The sequence below is a fragment of the Zeus faber genome (assembly GCF_960531495.2).
Source record: "Zeus faber genome assembly, chromosome: 12".
NCBI classification, from domain to species: Eukaryota; Metazoa; Chordata; class Actinopteri; order Zeiformes; family Zeidae; genus Zeus; species Zeus faber.
The window spans coordinates 26,449,286-26,461,728 of NC_137196.1; the positions used below are offsets into that span (position 1 = coordinate 26,449,286).

At 43.4% G+C, this 12,443-nt stretch overlaps 2 protein-coding genes across 2 annotated transcripts; both read left to right on the plus strand.

Moving 5' to 3' along the window:
* Positions 1-2,920: 2,920 nt before the first annotated feature.
* On the plus strand, positions 2,921-6,374 carry LOC307237731 (creatine kinase B-type-like; the record flags this gene model as incomplete). The annotated part of the gene is made up of 8 exons (XM_080010494.1): positions 2,921-2,950; positions 3,343-3,532; positions 4,059-4,213; positions 4,326-4,458; positions 4,942-5,113; positions 5,326-5,449; positions 5,610-5,799; positions 6,076-6,374. The coding sequence occupies 8 exons, from the start codon at positions 2,921-2,923 to the stop codon at positions 6,372-6,374; spliced, it is 1,293 nt and encodes a 430-aa protein (XP_079866620.1).
* A 3,341-nt stretch (positions 6,375-9,715) lies between these two features.
* Positions 9,716-12,067, plus strand: pdca (phosducin a; the record flags this gene model as incomplete). Its single annotated transcript, XM_080011197.1, has 5 exons — positions 9,716-9,764; positions 9,976-10,112; positions 10,194-10,413; positions 10,999-11,111; positions 11,876-12,067. 5 exons carry the CDS (start codon positions 9,716-9,718, stop codon positions 12,065-12,067), a joined length of 711 nt encoding a protein of 236 aa, XP_079867323.1.
* Between the last annotated feature and the right edge of the window lie 376 nt (positions 12,068-12,443).

The following is a 12,443-nucleotide window of genomic DNA, read 5'->3' on the forward strand; positions in this document are numbered from 1 at the left end:
GGAATCATCATGTGGGGAATTCCCCTTATATGTTAACATGTGTTTCCATTATGACTGGATTTATTTTCTGCCTTCTTATTTTCAGTGGTGTAAAGTAACAAAGTAAAAATACTTTGTGACTGTGCTTAAGTATTTTTGGGGAAAATCTGTACTTTACTTGAGTTATTATATTTCTCTCGACCAAAAAAGTTTACTTTTACTTTGATGAATTTCCCCTCAACAACTTTGTTACTCACTACAAAATAAAATGTAGGAAAACTGGCAGTCAATGATGTTAGTGAAGCCAGTTATCATGAGGTCCGTGTTAACGAGTCAAGGGTCATGTCCAGCAGCAATCTCAGCCAATGTTCAGAGTTGCCAGGTCCGCAGTTTTTCCGCAGAATTGGGCTAATTTTTAAGTGTTGGAAGTGGTTTTTTTTTTTAATTTTTATGGAGACCTGGCATCCCTGCCCATGTTCAGTTTATTTTTGGCGGCGTCGCTACTCAACAAGCACAGACGTGTCTTCAGAGAGACGCAACTAGAGCAGCGTGTTGGAGTGCCACGCCCAGAGCGACGGCCTCCTCCAGCGGAGATGCTCTCCTCACCTGAACCTAATACGACTACGGAGACCGACACCCGTGGCCATATTTACAACAAATGTTTTCTTATGTCAGAGTTCAAGATGTCTCTTACCGAATGAAGTGCATCTCACGCTTACTGGAAAATACAGAAATAATGGCAACCACAATAAAATCGGAGCAAAAGAAAAAGCTCATAGCAGAAAAAATAAGTCTGGCTTTTTGTCACAGTATTTACCTTTGATACTTAAGTGCCTTTAATATCAGCAACTTTAAGACTTTTGCTCTAGAAGTTCTCCAACGAGGGACTTTCACTTTTACCAGAGTGGTCTCGTAAGATAGCTCTACTTTTACTCAAGTGCGGCTTTCGATTACATCTCCACCGCTGCTTATTTTCCCATTAGGGACCCAAGAGGCTAAGCGGCATATTTTGTAAACTGTATCCCCTTCCATAAAGTCATTGAACACCCGTCAGGATCGAGCCTGTGATAACAACCTGCTCACCATGTCAAAAACAGGCCGTTTTGTTCTCTTACAGACAAGGTTATCAATCCTGCTGAAAGCCGTTGCAGTTTTTGAGACTCAATGCTTTGTTGACATGGTGCACGTCATATGCACAACCATTGTGGAGCGTTAATCTCTCCACTCTTAGATTTGAACATTTTTACACTTGCAAATCGCCGCGACTTCTAAAGTTGTTGTTTTTTTTCAATTTGCTGTAGTAACAAACACGGGGGAGGGAGGGACACAAACTCAGAGGCCAGCGCATTTTTACAAGTTCACAATCAATTATACATTATTATCATAGAAAAAGTTTGCAGCACTCCTCCCAGAGTTTTTCCCGGCAACAGTCAAATAAAGTCACATATATCAAAACGAGGAATACATTTGGGAATAAATTTGTGAAAAGTTTTTGAGCCGTTCGGTTTATCAAATATTCTGTAGAGGGCGGCAGAGTATCTTTCAGCCCAAACCCACGCTTCATGGAAACGCGTGTAATTCGCGCGGGAATTCCACTCATAGCCCTACCCCCCAGTCGGCATGGCAACTGGGGGTTATCGTCATGTGATGCCTTTGTGATGTCACAACTCTTCCTCTATAAAGCTGAGCATTTGGAAGCAGCCATCAGTTTACACCAAAGAAGAAGAAGTCAAATACATACACATTCACGTATGTACACACACAGGGCCTGCGCACGCTTACAACTTCCCCGGGAATTGTTTAGTAACATATTATCATTAATGTTACTAGGAAAAGGGGAAATGGTTCAACTGTCCTCCTGGAGCGTCAGCTCTGCCATGGTTATCTAACCTGCAGGCAATCCTAGTCTGGCTAACCTCATCTAGTTAATTAAGATCTAGGCCAGCCATTCCCAAACATAGAATGCCACGGCCCGATTTGAAATCTGAAAATCTTCTGCAGCCCACCCAAACCTTTAATCACACCTCAATCAAAAATAGGTCAGATAAATGAAAAAGAACACGTCATTTAAATCACATGGCTTCATTTTATTAGTTCTGATTACTTTTCAAAATGTAAATTTTTTTTAATCATAAATATGTTAAGTTAATTTCTAACTTACTTACAAAATGTAAAATTGAAAACGTTTTATTTATTTATTGTAAATGAGCTAATGACGGCCCACCTGCAGTACCTTCACGGCCCACACCTTGGGAGACTGCTCAAGGCAATCACTTGTATTGATATTTTGTAACCAAGAATATGTGGCAAGGCTGTGGTGCAAAAGAGTTATGGTTAACGGTGCGTTTAGTATAACATGAAGACAACAAGATAACACACTGGTTAGCAGCTACGTCAACAGCTGACCTTCCATACCAACATTTCCAACGTGGTAGAGCAACAAATGAACCAACAAATGTGTTGTTATGAAGCTAAAGTGAATTAAAGTCTTAACTAATTTAAGGTAAAAGGATGCTTTGGGAGATTTCATTTTGTTGCCTCGGATAAAATTCGAACCATTTTCTATTTTCAGAACAGTGCATTTTTTTAAAGTCTAAATATTTACACAAGAACTTTATAGTAAGTGACCAACACGACACGTTACTGTCGTTGGCTCCAGTAGAGTTTCTGAGCCTGCTGGAGCGAACCGCCAAAGCATCCTTTAATGGAATAACTAAATATTTTGAGTAATTATACAATCATATTCAATAATTGCCTATGAAATCTTTATTGTTCTGGGAATACAAATATAGTTGGGAATCAAATTATTATATTAAGCCCCCCAATGAAATAGACTATATATACTGTTCAATCAGGAGCCAGTTCTTTCCTATGAAGTCTGATGTGCTGGTTTTTCCCTCCAGAGAGCCTCTGGTCAGTCTGTGGAAAAATCTGCGGAAAAATGGGGATCTGTGTGTCGTCCCTCCAACAGGTAGTGTTATTTTTAATAAACATGCTTCTCACCTTTCAGATAATAAGATATCTTTCAGATGATACTGTTATGTGTATTTGAATAGCAGGCTGCTTCATTTGCTATTTGAGCTTCTCAAACTATTACTAATGATTATTCATATCTATGGTAATTATATACTTATATACTATATTTATTTAATCCATATCATTAAATATACACACAGTCTCACAGCTTCTGCTCTGTTAGTGTTAGTGTACCTTTTAGAAGACTTTGGGAACTTATTTCAGTCCACGCAATGTGAGGAACTACAAAATTATATCATGCTAAGTGTGCATAGTTTAATGTGCGGAAGCACACTCTGATATTGGTTTTCTCTGGTTTCTTTCTCCTTCGCTTCATCGACTCATCAGGGCGCAGGTAACGCCCACAACCGGATAAAACTCAACTATGGCTCCGAGCAGGAGTATCCAGACCTTAGGCTACACAACAACCACATGGCCAGGGTCCTGACTGAAGACATGTACAAGCGGCTGAGGAACAAACAGACTCGCAGTGGATTTACTCTGGATGATGTCATTCAAACTGGGGTTGATAACCCAGGTAAAATACCCTGATGCTCTTCGAATTGGAAGGGGCTGATCATCCTGGTACAACAGGGTTAGTTTAGCGGTACCCTAGTCTCACAAATCAGAGCTTTTCAGACTTTTGAAAAGGTCTGATGGGAGTGGCGCTAAAATGTGCATAAACGGGGTGTTTAGCTTTCTTTCGCTTCCTATATGTTTCGACCAATCATAAAAAAAAAACGTTTTAGGAAAGGGCTGCTTGGAGATGACTCCTTGGCTAACAGCGAACACAACTCGGCCAGCACTTATAAATTCAACTTTTTTCGCGTCAGTTGAATTTCTAAGCGCTGGCCGCTTAGAAATTCTTAGTTTTCGTAAAGGTTTCCAATCATCAACACCGTGTAGACTGGCCACTGTAGAAATACAGTCAGATACAAATCCAATCTTCCGGCGCAAATTTGGAGGAGCATTCCCCCCAGACGTCCCCCTAGAAAAGGACTGCTGCGATCTGAGATTAAGGGGTACCCAAACTCTAATTGCCCAACCCATGTCCTCCTGTCCAGGCCATCCCTTCATTATGACTGTGGGCTGCGTGGCTGGAGACCAAGAGACATACAAGGTGTTCAAGGAGCTGCTGGACCCTGTGATCAAGGACCGTCACGGAGGGTACAGGCCTAAAGACGAACACAAAACCGACCTAAACCCAGCCAAGCTGAAGGTAATTGAAGCAGGCTTTTAATGTTTTGGCAGGACAGGTTGATAATAACACAACTAACTAGTGTGTGTTTGTGTGTTGCCCTCCCCCTTCCTCCCGCCCTCCCTCCCTCCAGGGTGGCGAAGACTTGGATCCAAAGTATGTCCTGAGCTCCCGCATCCGAGCCGGCAGGAGCATTCGGGGCTTCTGCCTGCCGCCACACTGCAGCCGCGGGGAGCGCCGCGCTGTTGAGAGGCTCTCCGTCAAAGGTAGAGAACACAATGCCTCGTCCTCTCTAGAGGGAGGAGGCGATTTGGCTGACGCAGCAGGTGAAATGTAGAGGAAGGGAGATGAGGTCTGTTTTGTGTGCTCGCACACACTGGTCGGGTGCGTGGTCTCAAGTGCAGAAGCAATGAGAACAGTCAAGTGGAGGGCGGCACAAGCCGACCCAAGAAGATTGGCTGACTCAGGAGGTGGAATTTTGACTGGCCACGGATGGTGTCTAATGGTGTCACTGGTCATGAAAGAGTTTTCACCAAAGGAAGTTGATGAAAACAACATTTAGCCCTCAGCATTAAAAAGGACAGATTGATATTAAGTTGCAGCAGGCGGTGTACATCTCAACCATTTTGAAAGATATTGATACTGATATAGATTAATGTCCTGTTTTCTCCAATTGAACTTGAACATGACCGGCGTCACTCCCCCAGGACTCCCGTTGAACGTTTAAAATGTGCTCCGTGTTCCTTCAGCTCTGGCTTCTCTGAGTGGAGACCTGAAGGGGACGTACTACGCCCTGAAGAACATGCCGGACGCCGAGCAGCAGCAGCTCATCGACGACCACTTCCTGTTCGACAAACCCGTCTCCCCTCTGCTGCTGGCCGCTGGGATGGCCCGCGACTGGCCCGACGCCCGTGGCATCTGGTCAGTACCTTGCACATGTAAACATGCGACGACAATTGTTTTTGTTTCATATAAAACATCAGATAGTTTCTAAAAAGGAAGGACTGGTTGATTTAAAAAAAAAGCTTGATTATTCTGTTCACCGAGAATTTGTGTCACACAACTCGTCCACAACAATCAATAACTTTGAGATTGTATTTTTACTGTTTGTTTGTTTGTCCTCGTCTTCACAGGTACAACGTTAACAAGACGTTCCTGGTGTGGGTGAACGAGGAGGACCACCTCCGCATCATCGCCATGCAGAATGGGGGCAACATGAAGGAGGTCTTCACCCGCTTCTGCACCGGCATCACAAAGGTTGTTTGAAGGGAAAAAAAACATCCGTTGGGCATGATGCGCGTACCTTCCCACAATACATTCCTAATTCCTAATCCAGCCCAGTTGCAGGAGCGCAAAGTCCAAACACATTTCGTGAAAGTGGCTTTACTGGCAAAGTGACAATTATTTTCTTTCCCAGATCGAGGCCTTGATCAAAAAGAGGGGTTACGAGTTCATGAGGAACAAGCACCTGGGCTACATCCTGACCTGCCCCTCCAACCTGGGGACAGGGCTGCGCGGGGGCGTCCACATCAAGCTTCCCTACTTGGGCGTACATCCCAAATTTGACGAAATCCTCAACAGACTGAGGCTCCAGAAGCGCGGAACTGGTATGGGAAGCAGGGTCTTATCATGTTAATACACCCAATGACCAACGCAAGTTCCATCGTAGGCCTTTTCTACACCACATTCACTTTTTACATTTGCAGTTTACATTTGCTTCCTTTTTAATGTCTGATTTATCAGCTGGCCCCTGTCTTTTATTCTAGGATCGGCTCTCTGAGACGAGACTAGTCATCCGTTTCTCTGTTTACTCACAGCTTTGGTACAACATCGAGCGTTTGACTGCCAAACCTTTGTGTAACCGCGGGCTCTCCCCGTCTCAGGTGGCGTGGACACGCCCGCGGAGGACGGAGTGTTCGACATCTCCAACTCAGACAGGCTGGGCTTCTCGGAGGTGACGCTGGTTCAGATGGTGGTGGACGGGGTCAAGCTGCTGGTGGAGATGGAGAAGAGGCTGGAGCAGGGCCAGGCCATCGACGACATCATTCCTGCCCGGAAGATAGACCGGGTGCCCCCTCGGAGGTGGCGCTGCCTCAGGAGGTGTTGGAGGGCGTCACGGTGCTCGTGGAGATGGAGAAGAAGCTGGAGGAGGGTCAGGCCGGTGACTCCTGCCCAGGAGTGATTCCTGCCCAGAAGCAAACTGTCCGCTGCCTAATCAACCCCCCCCCCCCACTCCCCTGCAGTCTGAATGTTTGACTCTGTCCTGGAATGCACTCTGTATTAAAATAAAACAACAAAAAAATTGTATTAAAAAGCATGTTGCAATAACATTTCACAAATAACATTGTCCCAGAATGGTGCCTAACAAAATATTGCATGAGGCAGCTCGGAGAAATCTGTAATGGGTGTCAAACCGGAAGACCCAGTGTACGCTGAAAACTCGGGCTTCGTACGATATAGAATATCAAATGTAGTAAAACTTTGATAGAGAGATAGAACCTTTATAATCCTGTGAATACATGGAACAGGCAGCTGAGTTTCCGTAGTGTTGTGGTTATCACGTTCGCCTCACACGCGAAAGGTCCCCGGTTCGAAACCGGCCGGAAACACGTTTTTAATTTTTTTTACAAATGCAAACTGATTCCGTTTGACGGTGGAGAAGTAGGACTTAGGAGAAGTGAGAACTTATTGTTATGTTCGAGCATAAAACCATTAACTACAACACATTTACTGAAGCACTGTATATACTCATGGATTTACTCCATGCATACATACAGTGCTTCAGTGAAAGTGTATAAATTATGAATGAAAGGCGACTAAAATGAATCAGTAGTGAATGTATGTATTGCTGTATGAATTCCATTATTGACGGATTTAGTTATGAAAACTATTAATCGGAGGATGTATTGAACTATCGAGTTAATACTCGAGGACCCAGTGGTGTCAAACTCAAAGGACCTGGGGGCCACTGGCCAGGCTGTCGTCTTGTAGGGCCCCCGTGGAACTTCAAGGAGAACAGGCCTGTTTTTACTTTTATTTTATTTCGTCTATTGTTTTGTTTTGTTTTGTTTTTGTTTTTGTTTTTTTTTGTTTGGGTTTGATTTTGTTTTGTTTTGTTTTGTTTGCTAGAAATGGCTCTTATAATGTATTTGATTTTGTTTTATATTTTGAAAACATTAAGTTTATTTGTGAGGATTCATTGGGATTTAAAAAAAATGATTTATATAGTATATATAAAATAGATTTATCAATTTAGTATTTATATATAAATAGATTTATCAATAGAGTCTCTAGTATATATAAAATAGATTTATCAATATAGTATAGTATATAGTATATATGAAATAGATTTGGCAATATAGTATAGTATATAGTATATATGAAATAGATTTGGCAATATAGTATGTTGTATATATGAAATAGATTTATCAATATAGTATAAAGTATATATAAAGCAGATTTAGCCATTTAGTATATAGTATATATGAACTAGATTTAGCAATATAGTATACAGTATATATAAAACAGATTTATCAATATATTATATATGAAATAGATTTGGCTATACTGTATAGTATATAGTATATATAAAATAGATGCATCAATATTGTTCATAGTATATATAGAATTGATTTGTAAATATTTATATGTATATATACATAGTGAGATTTATCAATATATTATCACCATGTAGCGGGTCACATTAAATTGTCTTGCAGGACGGATGCGGTCCCCAGGCCTGTAGTTTGAGACCCCTGCTCTAGGTTCTCTATCGTGTGCCCCTTGTACAGAGCTGACCTGTTCTACTGTCTCCGCTTTGCTTCTATTTTCACACTTTTATTTTGTCCCTTAAAAGTATCAACAGGTAATTAAGTTGACAAAATGGAGCCAGAACCTGGCGCTTCTGAGCCGTGCAGGACTCCCAATCCTCTTAGACGTGATTATCATCTGTGGTGGTGATGGAAAGGATGATGATGATGATGATGATGATGATGATGATGGAGGTAAATCTCTAAGTAGGCCTACCTACCCCGCCCGCTCTCTCTCCCTTTTTCACTCCTGTCTTCCGTCTCCTCTCTGCACACACATCCCGATCTCTGGACTGATACTGATCAACGTGCACACAGATAAACAATATCAAACACACACCGTTGTGGCATTCCATCAAACAATATTAATCGTGCCCTTACAGTACAACCCACAGGTAAGACTTCCTATTGTATTAGGTAGCATATAGATATACATATTGTGAATTATTAATGTGTCAGCTTACAGTAAAATATCAGAAGATGTATTTGCGTTTACTGTAATGGAAAATAATTGTTGCATGAGCTGAGATGAAAGTAAAACTTGTCATAGATCATGTATCTTTCCAATATGGTTGTATAAGTGAATGTATAATGGATGCCATGCGTCATCAGTCTTTTCGTCTCAAAATGTAAATACATCTTTCATTTCTCCTGGTTATCAGCGTATTAACTTTAAATTTCAGGCCGCTGCTATTGATTGATTGATTGATTGATTGATTGATTTTGGCAATAACAAATGATAGATGCAGGATTCAAAACTCCACACAAATTGTGGAGGATGGAAAACAACCAACAAAACTAAAATCTGATTTCCATTGTGGTCCTTTGCGAAGAACATTATGATACTGCACATAGTAAGACAAAAAAAAAGGGAAAATCAATTAAAAGTGCCAAGAGCAATGGACACGTCACAGACTTTTACATAAACAACCATTTCATTTAACCGTGTTCAAAACTTCTCTCTGACTGTAATTGTTTGAGCATGTGTCTCGTGGCTCTTTCTACAAATATTGAATCCCTGAGATACCCCATCAGAGCCGCTAGAGCACACTCTGGGTGCACAAAAGCTCCATATGTTTATGGTTCAGGATAAGCCAAAATTAAGTCTCCCCTCGTGAAGTATGTCGGCCCAAAATCAAAATGAAAGGGTGCAGAATACATTTTTCTTGTCAGACTGAATTCTTGAACACATTCAGCAAATATGTAAATATGTGTCCTAGAGCTGTGTGTGGGTCAGACTCTTAATCCAAATATAATCTGATAATTCAGTTTCAACCTGGCTCACAGTAAGTGGATATGGCAGCTCACACCGGTACAGTCATATGCAACATTATTTCCAGTGTGCATGACTGCAGACACCGGCTTGTCAAATTGACACTGTTCTGCTCCTGCTGCAGTATCACTGCGTACATGGATGCACAGATACCAGCGCTGGTATCAGACATCAGGTCTGATACTATCCTCATGTACTTTTGTACTTGTAATTGTAAAATTGCTTCCATACCTAAACCCAATACCAATGTGATGTACCTCCATTGAATTTGTGTTACATACAGTACAACAAACAAAGCGTGGCACCACGCAAGTGTGGTGATCTTGCTATTATTTTAACCGAAAAATATTCATATTTGTTCTGGTTCTGAGTATCGGAAAGTGTCTATCGCTCTGAAAAACGTGGTGTTGATGCGTCATCTCCCTGCAGGAGCCCGGAAAGATGTCCATGCCCACCCAGGATGAAGAGGAGCTGCCTGCCAATCACACAGGTCAGTGGAACGGCTCAGAGCACAGAGCAAAGGGTGACATCATGATCCCATCCCATATCGCATGACCCACAAAGCCAAATAACTACACGGTGTGTCTAATGTGGTTTATGTATGTCTCTTAAAATATGAACGCACGTATCTATCTGTACCTTTGTTGGTCTGTCTACATTTGGATGTACCTGTGTGCGCGTGTGTGCGTGCGTGTATGTAGGTCCTAAAGGCGTCATTAACGACTGGAGGAGATTTAAGTTGGACAGTGTGGACCAAAGCGCCCCCGAGGGCAGAAGGGAACTGCTCAGACAAATGTCAAGTCCAAGGGAAGACGATCGGGAGAGAGTCAATAGAAAGGTTTTAACACAGATTCACACACACACACACACACGGAAAAAAAAACGCACAAAAATAAAATCCATTTGTTTCCCCCTCCAGATGAGCATGCAGGAGTATGAGATGATCCAGGAAGAGGACGAGCACTGTCTGAGGCGCTACAGGAAGCAGTGCATGCAGGATATGCACGAGAGGCTGAGCTTCGGCCCCAAGTTCGAGACGGTGCACGAGCTGGAGAGCGGCGAGGCGTTTCTGGAGGTGATAGAGAAGGAGCACGGCACCACGCTGGTGGTGGTTCACATCTACCAACACGGCGTCCCAGGTTGGTCTCTGGGACTCCCGTTCCGCGCGTCCGCCCGCAAGTCGTTCAGAGGTCAGAAATAAAAAACCCAAAACAAACAAACCAAAAAAAAAACCCTGCGGCACGTGTCCCTCTTGACCTCGTTCGTTTAGTTGAATGACATGGAAACAAACCTCACCGGGTCGTCGCCTGCTTCACCCCGAGCTTTCCACGTGGAAGATGAGAAAAATCATCGCGGCGGGCCGCACTATTTGTTATGCGGAACCATTTAGAATGGTTCAAATCTTAAATGACGTTCGGGTCGTGACTCAATGGCTACGGACCAATGTGGATCCTGAGGCCCGACCAGCTGAGAACCGTTGCCTTAAGAAGGGTGAATTTAAATTTTATGAAGGAAAAAAAAATCTCAAAATACTGAGGAGTAAAAGACTAAACTCCCGCTCTTTCCGCCGCAGCGTTGAAGATGAACTCTCTCCCCGACCTCGCTGCGTGTCCCGGTTTGCTTGTTTCCCTTTGAAATGCAATGGCCTGATTGGACAGAAAGGCTCTCAGCCCTCTGAGGTTTTTTTTGGGGTTTTTTTTAACCCCGATGTTCTCCTGCGTCAGGCTGCGAGGAGATGAACTCGTCCCTGGACTGCCTGGTGACGGAGTACTCCAGCGTCAAGTTCTGCCGCATCGACGCTGTTGCCACAGGAGCTTCTGAGCGCTTCTCCTCCGATGTCAGTGAAGTTTCAAGATGTGTTGATTATAGTGGAAGAACAACTTACAATACCCCATTCAGTGTGAAAATATTATTCTCGCTAAGAGGCTGAATGATGCTCCTGAGAAGTCGAAACGTAAGTCAAATGGTTGTTGTAATCCCTGATTAGCGACTGGGTGAGACTGTGTCATTTAAAGGGTTAAAAACGATGAGCTCTTCTCCCTTCACTAGAGCTTCATTACGCACTTATTATAATGTTCATCTGTTTCCTAATATTTTATGCATGGTCTATATTCAGTGGACATCTTCCAAGGACAGTGACATTTTCTTTTTCTGAAGTAAAATGATAAGAATGTTGATATAATAAGCACGGCTGGAAGCGATATTTCTGTAAAAGAGGATGCTTGTTGGTTATTGTTAGTTTTGCCACGAATGACACACAAACGAGCGGAAAATTTGCACCAGATCCTGTCACGTAAAGCTCTCAAATGGAGGCACCGCGCACAGAAAATGCAGCGTGTCGCTCCCACATGTCTATGCTGCGCTGGTGAGGAAACAGCCTTTTTCCGCGTCTGGAATATATCATTTTCAAGACACGGCGATGAAAGTGTCGGCGCAGTGTCTTCTTCAACCCGTGAAGTGGGGCGGAGTGAGCACAGAGACTTAAATCTTTTTACTCACATACAAAAATAAGCAGGACGACAGTACGCATTGGGTAGTGTGCAGTACATAGTAGGCCATCACGGACGCGGCGCTGACCTTTTCACCCCCCCCCCCCGCCAGGTTCTTCCTGCTCTGCTGGTGTACAAGGCCGGAGAGCTGCTGGGGAACTTCCTGTGCGTCACCAAACACCTCAGCCAGGAGTTCTTCGCCACGGACGTGGAGGCCTTCCTCAACGAGTACGGCCTCCTGCCGGAGAAGGACTTTGCGGCATGCCCCGACGAAGACGTGGAGGACGGGGCGCAGGTGGAGTAGGAGCGAGGGGAGAGGAACGCAGGGTTTAAAAAAAGAGGAAGAAGGAAGGAGAGGAAACAAGGACGTGCGGGGGCGGGGAGGGGAACAGCGAGGGGCAGAGAGAGGCGGAGAGGGAGGAGGAGAGGTTAACTGAGCGGGAGAAGCCCGGGGGGATGAGGGGGAGATGCAATGCATGTAGCACAGCAAACCAGGCGTGTCGATGCGCACAAACATACACAGAAGAAAAGCATAAATATACAGACAGAAATAGTTCAGTTGAAACATACACACGTATTACAACTCAAAATCGACACATACTGTATAAACACTTGTTTGCAAGCAAAATGCTCGTATAAAATGTTATTCTGTGTCACATTTCTTCAATAAAGTTTCTCCA